The sequence below is a fragment of the Acanthopagrus latus genome, chromosome 12, assembly GCF_904848185.1.
Source record: "Acanthopagrus latus isolate v.2019 chromosome 12, fAcaLat1.1, whole genome shotgun sequence".
Classification (NCBI taxonomy): Eukaryota; Metazoa; Chordata; class Actinopteri; order Spariformes; family Sparidae; genus Acanthopagrus; species Acanthopagrus latus.
The window spans coordinates 235,607-242,154 of record NC_051050.1 but is presented as its reverse complement, the minus strand read 5'-3'; the positions used below and the strand labels follow the sequence as shown (position 1 = coordinate 242,154).

At 43.3% G+C, this 6,548-nt stretch overlaps 1 protein-coding gene across 1 annotated transcript; it reads right to left on the bottom strand.

Moving 5' to 3' along the window:
* Positions 1-926: 926 nt before the first annotated feature.
* purg (purine-rich element binding protein G) lies at positions 927-3,303 on the bottom strand. Its single transcript, XM_037118107.1, has one exon. It carries the CDS (start codon positions 2,051-2,053, stop codon positions 1,025-1,027), a length of 1,029 nt encoding a protein of 342 aa, XP_036974002.1. The 5' UTR covers positions 2,054-3,303; the 3' UTR covers positions 927-1,024.
* Positions 3,304-6,548: the final 3,245 nt, after the last annotated feature.

Genomic DNA, 6,548 nt, shown 5'->3' with positions numbered 1-6,548 from the left:
ACTACAACATTCAGTTTCTCCCCTCATCTCAATGCTGCCAGGATAAGCAACAAATCATAACATTGCATCATTTTATACACTGCATGATATTCTACCTGGTCTGGTCACTGGCACATATTTGATTTGCCAACAACACAGCACTGCAGGGGAAGTTGTGTCATTGAAATGAAAGAGTAGGCCTAGATTCATTGCTGCCACAGAGTTATTGTGAATGTGACAGCCTGACCTCTACATGGAGACATCTACAGTGTGTAATGCAGTATTATTATTATTGTCTGGTATTCATTATGTCTCATCACATTTGTTCAGCACACCCAATCACTGTGCTGAGTGTTTCTTCTGTCTCTACAGTGGGGATAGCCAGTGCGTGCTGCACTTTGAACTTGGACCAGCACCACCCCCCACACCTCCCCCCACCCTTCCAACAAGCTATTTCCACAAGTGAGGTCCTCTGTTCATTTTTTGTCGCAATTTAAATCTAAATTCAAACAACAAAAATTGTATATTTTTATTTTTGCACTTTTCATGGAAACTAAACTACATCACACACACATTACGTTAATTCCTGTTTTGTTTTGTTTTTTACTGTCTGTGATTAATTTTGGTTGTAATTTTTTTTCTGCACATGTGTGCATTGTACAACTGCTCACCAATATTCTTTAAGGGCTAAATATAGGAAGTATTTCTGAAATATTATCGCTTGCCCTACAATCTAAAATAGCCCTGGTCTGAGTGGCAAAAGAGCATTAAATTGCAAATGAATTGGAAAATGGACATCTAACATGTTTTCATTGGGCTGTGAATGGACAATTTCTTGGCAGGTTCAAATCTGTAGCTCTCTACCCATCGGCAGATGAACCGACAGTTAATGTGGGACAGTAGATCGAGTAGTATTGTAAGGACATACAATAGACCAACATCATTGGGAGTATTTAGGGGTTGTGGTCTGGTCTAGACATTTTATTCTTGAACAGAATCCCTATAATACATGCAGAAGACAGACAGAAACAGCCTACTGCCAAGGTCAGTCCTCCTGCTCCTCACTGTCCTGCCGAGCGTCTGTCCTCTTCTCTTTGTGACAGGAGAAAATCCGTCGCATCTCCTCCTCATACCTGATGAAATTCTCTCCAAATCTAGCCCAGGCTTTAAGGGGAACTGTGATGGTGTTTCTATAGGGCTGGCGCACTTCACTAATTTTTAAAAAGATACCATACCGGTTAGAACCGACGTCAAAGTAAAATCTCTTGTTGTCCACCCGGATTGACGCGGCCTCTGGAAGTTCGGGGTTGTCGTCCTGGTTCCTGGACCCGGCTCGCTCTCGGGCGTCGCTCTCTTCGTCGCCATAGTCTTCAATCAGCTGTGACAGCGCGTCTCGGAACTCGATGAGCCCCTGCGCGGGCAGCACGATGGTCTGCTCGATGCCCTGGCCGTAGTAGCCCATTGTGCCGTGTCCTTTGCTGACGGTCTGTCGTATGCGGAGGAACCTGCCTCTCTGGTTCTCCTTCAGGTCCAGAAAGTACTTTCTGTTATCTCTCTCGATAAATTCGCTCTTGAGAACGCGGTGGGCATGGTCGTCGGACACCGCAGAGCCTGTGGGAGACAGCGCAGCGTGCGGCTCCTGCGTTCTCCTGCGGGAGTCGTGCGCGCGGCCCTGGCCGTTGTTGCTGTGCTCCTCGAGCTGCGGAGGCGCCAGGCCCCCCCGCAGCCCGATACGGGCATAGTAATCTATGAAGTCTCCCAGACAGTAGCGTAGAGCGGGAGCCATCGACATGGACAGCGTCAGTTTGCTCTTCCTGATGTTATCATGACGGCCTCTTCCAATCCACACCTCCGCTATTTTGAGGAAGCGCCCGCGCACACTCTGCTTTACATCCAGATAGAAGCGTTTCTTCTGAATGTCGACTCGTTTGGAGGCTAACTCCTGGATGTCATTGCCCTGCTGCTGTGATCCCGTCTGGACATATTGCTGAGTATATGCGGACCTCTGTAAAGAATCTGATGCAATCTTACCCCTGCCTCTCTCCATCCCTCTGCAACATCCATCAGCCATCATGATTTATATTCCACTAGGATATTAGACGACACAGGACAAAGCGATCCCCCATCCCAGTGGACACTGACAGGCGAATAAAGCAGGCTTATTCTGACAATTTGCTGGAGCTACAAACAAGTTAGCGAGGTGCCTCGAATGACCTAAAAATGTCAGCTTAGTTTGGAGTCATCGTCTGATCGAGTTTTTGTATCCCAAATAATAGTCAAGCTATTTTAGCCATTTCCACGACCAACTTCCATGCCGTTCTCCATCACCGACAGCCACCTTTTTGTCGAGAGAGCAAGGAAAGCAGCTAACCCGAGATGGGAGGAGGCGTCCAATACTACATGAACCCGATGAACCCATCCCCCCCCCTCCCCGTCCTGAGAATACCTCAGTTAAAGAGACACGATTTGCACAGTGACTGTAGATGCTGTAGCCTAGTTCTCACACAGGATACACACTCACTACAGCTGCATCAAGCTTATCTGCAGCTATTCTGAATCTGGGAAATCCATTTAGAGGGAAATGATGCTTCAAACCATATGTTCACTCCTGAGCTTCTGAGTAATGAGCCAATTCTTGATAACAAGATGGTACAATTTAGGAGAAGCACATTTATTTTGATTAAGCAGGTTAAACATCTGACTTAGTGTCTCACAAGTGTGACTAAGAAAACAATCATAATGAAGTAAGTCTGAACATAATGTACCACAAAAATGTAGCCCAATAGTTACTCACTGGCTATTGCTTCATCACAATAAGATAAGTCACAAAATGATGGTTTACTTGTAGGACACAATAATGCCAGCTGTTCAACACGCAGCAGTGTAGTGTGCATGTGTAATCTTCACACACCTGGAGAATGAGAACGGCTACATCAGGATGCTGTTTGGTGACTTCAGCTCAGCATTGAGAACAATTCGACGCATGAAGCTGATTAGAAAACGTAACACTCTGGCCTTGACTAAATGTTATTGGACATTCTCACAAGCAGACCCCAGCAAGTTCAGATTGGCAGTTACGGAGCCCCCCAGCCCTCTCCTGTTCACACTGTACACCCATTACTGTGCTCCCAGATGTCAACAAAACTGCCATACCACCAGACTACAGAGCAGCTTCTCTCCTCAGGCTTTGAGAGACCTCAGCTCATCATCAACACTCCATTTTCTAAAAATAGATTTGGCACAAAGGACTCAAACAAAGTTAGCAAAGGGTTAGCTTGCAGCAGGAGAAAATTACAGCAGGTGCTGTTGTGGCACATGCAGTTAGCTTTGTTAAGCCCCGGCAAAGCTCATGCAGAACGCTGTAAAATCAAGCAGTCTGACAATCCTCGGCCACCAGTGAAATGCTGGTTAATCTGAGTGTTAACTTTCCTCTTACTGAATAAAACTATTTTTAGGCTTATGGTACAGCAAGATCATGGGGACACCTTCATCAGTGTAGCTTGGTCCACTTTGATGCCCATTTCAATATTAGGACAACTCACCTAACTTCCCAGTATAAAATCACTCCATCAATCTTAACCAAACAGGTGCCCAATATATTACATAGTTCTGTGGTGAACCTAGATTGATTTTTGTATCAGGCAGTAAGGTGATGGCCCAGCCCAGCAGGATTCAAACCCAGAACCTTCTTGCTGTGAGGCAGTAGTGCTAACCACTGCACCACCATACTACCCTCATTTCCTATATCAACCCTTATATAATCAAATCAGTGTTATTAAGTGTCTAATTAACATTGATTAGCAGTCTCTAAAAGTTTCTAATAAGTAGTTAAATCCATCAATTATGCAATTTTAATAAGCATATTGTGAGGTCTAATAGGTGGCCTATTGACTATTTATTTATACTTACTACAAGAACCTTAATACAGCTGTGCATCAGGTACTAAACTTGGGTATCAGGGGCGACTGTAGTTTAGGAGGTTGAGCAGGTCATCCAGCAATCGGAATGCTTCTGGTTCCCCCAGCTCCAGATGAGCAGAGTGGCAACTTGCACGGCAGCCTCTGAAATCAGGGTATGAATGCGTGTGTGAATGGGTGAAGGTGACAAATACTGTAAAGCATTTCGAGCGTTCAGTAGAATAGACTACAATTTTGCAGAACAGCCAGTGGTACTTACACGGTAATGCCTCATTGCATGTCCCTTGATTTTGCATGGTTTTTCAATCACTTCCTTTAAGGACATGGCCATGACTGAATAGAATAGGCCTTTTCCACATAAGATATTTTGACATGTCACAGCAGTTGGAGCATATGTTTAACTATCCTAATAAAATGCATGATGACTAGAATCCATTTAGCTGCATCAGTTTCATTGTTCTGGTATGGGTCATGCTGTCTCAATGACGCATTATGTACATGCTATAAAAAAAAACAAAAAAAAACTGGATGATCAGTCAGTTATCTTATCACTTGCCCTTGTGCTTAATCATGTTGGGAAGACAAGTTGTATGATTAACACATAAGTATGATAGATGTAAACACATGAATTATCCAGTAGCAGCACATTTTGTTGAATTTGGTCACCCTATTCACTTTCTAAGATATACTGCAATTGAAAAGGTATTACTTCCCACCAAGAGGAGGTTATTTGAATGTTTTACTTACTATTAGATCCAATCAGTGGTTTAATAACCCTGGCACCCCATAGACTAAATACAGTTTATGACCGAAAAGTTTACTGCTAGGGAACCCAATTATTGGATATGTATGTAAAGGTATTTAGCTGATGCTTTACCTTTCCTTTATATTTTTTAGAAATGTTAAGAAAAAAGTGTGTCAGTAAGGTACCTCTCTTCATTGGATATTCAGATAAAGGTGTTTCTGAGGTTAAATTAGACCTGATGTTAAAGTGTAATCTTATATCCATTACAATCTACACAGAATTTATGTGGTTAATGTTACAGAAGGTATTTAACCAAAATGAAACTTAAGTTTGAGTCTTTACGTGTTGTGTGAAACATTTTCACTTTAGAAGTAATTTTATATCATGTAACCCGACGCTATCTTAATTTGTAGTCACTGTAGGCTTCTTGATTGTTTGTTCCCACCCTAGTGTTGATTGTCTGATCACTATCATGAGTTATTACAGCGTGACCTATTGAACATCAGTGATTGTACACTTGTGTTCAAAATAATAAGCAGTCCAACATCACTAACCAGATCAATCAATGCTTCTGGTAGAAATTGTATTTCTACATGGCAAATAAATGCACTAGTAGGTGTACTAGAGTAAAAGAAAACCAACAGACCCAACAGTCATGGGGCATGTTCAAAATAACAGCAGTGTGGACTTCAATAAGGTCATTCATTTCAGTGAAAAAACAGGTGTCAAACAGGTTTCAAACAGGTGGCCCTTATTTAAGGATGAAGGCAGCAAATGTTGTACGTGCTGGTTATAATGCATCTCTCCCTGCAAATCTGAGCAAAATGGGTCATTCCAGACATTGTTCAGAAGAACAGCTTACTTTGAACAAAAACTTGATTGAAGAGGGGAAAACATAAAAAGAAATGGCACAACATGTTATGGGCTGATGTAAGCGAGATTGTTCTTTTTGGGTCTAGGGGCCACAGAGAGTTTGTCAGATGACCAAGAAACACCGAATTCAAGTCAAGTACACTGTGAAGACAGTGAAGCATGGTGATGCAGGCATCATGATATGGGGATGTTTCTCACATTATGGTGTCAAGACTATTTATCACATACCTCGGATCACGGATAAGTTTGAATACATCAAAGTAATTAAAGAGGTCATGTTGGCTAATGCCGAAGAAGAAATGCCCTCGAAATGGGTGTTTTAACAAGTCAGTGACCCCAAACAAACCAGTAAGCAACGTCTGGGTTCCAGACCAACAAGATTAATGTTATTATTATGTACTTTGATACTAAATTGGACTGGACTAAAAACACTGAGGCGGTCTATAAAAAAGGCCAAAGCAGACTTTTTCCTAAGAATCAGAATCAGAATCAGAATCAGAATGTGTAAAGCTGGGAAAACACATCTCAGATGCACAGACTCAGTGCAATCAGTACCGGATCCCCCCAGGGCTGTGTTCTTTCTCCTCTGCTCTTCTCCCTGTACACCAACAGCTGCACCTCCAGTCACCAGTCCGTCAAGCTCCTGAAGTTTGCGGACGACACCACCCTCATTGGTCTCATCTCTGATGGTGACGAGTCCGCCTTCAGGTGGGAGGTTGACCATCTGGTGACCTGGTGCAACCAGAACAGCCTAGAGCTCAATGCTCTAAAGACAGTGGACATGGTTGTGGACTACAGGAAGAACTCAGCCTCACTGCCCCCATCACCCTCTGTGACTCCACTATTGACACTGTGGAGTCTTTCCGCTTCCTGGGAACAATCATCTCCCAGGACCTCAAGTGGGAGCTGAACATTAGCTCCCTCATCAAGAAAGCACAGCAGAGGATGTACTTCCTGCAGCAGCTGCAGAAATTCAGTCTGCCAAAGACAATGATGGTGCACTTCTACACAGCCATCATTGAGTCCATCCTCAC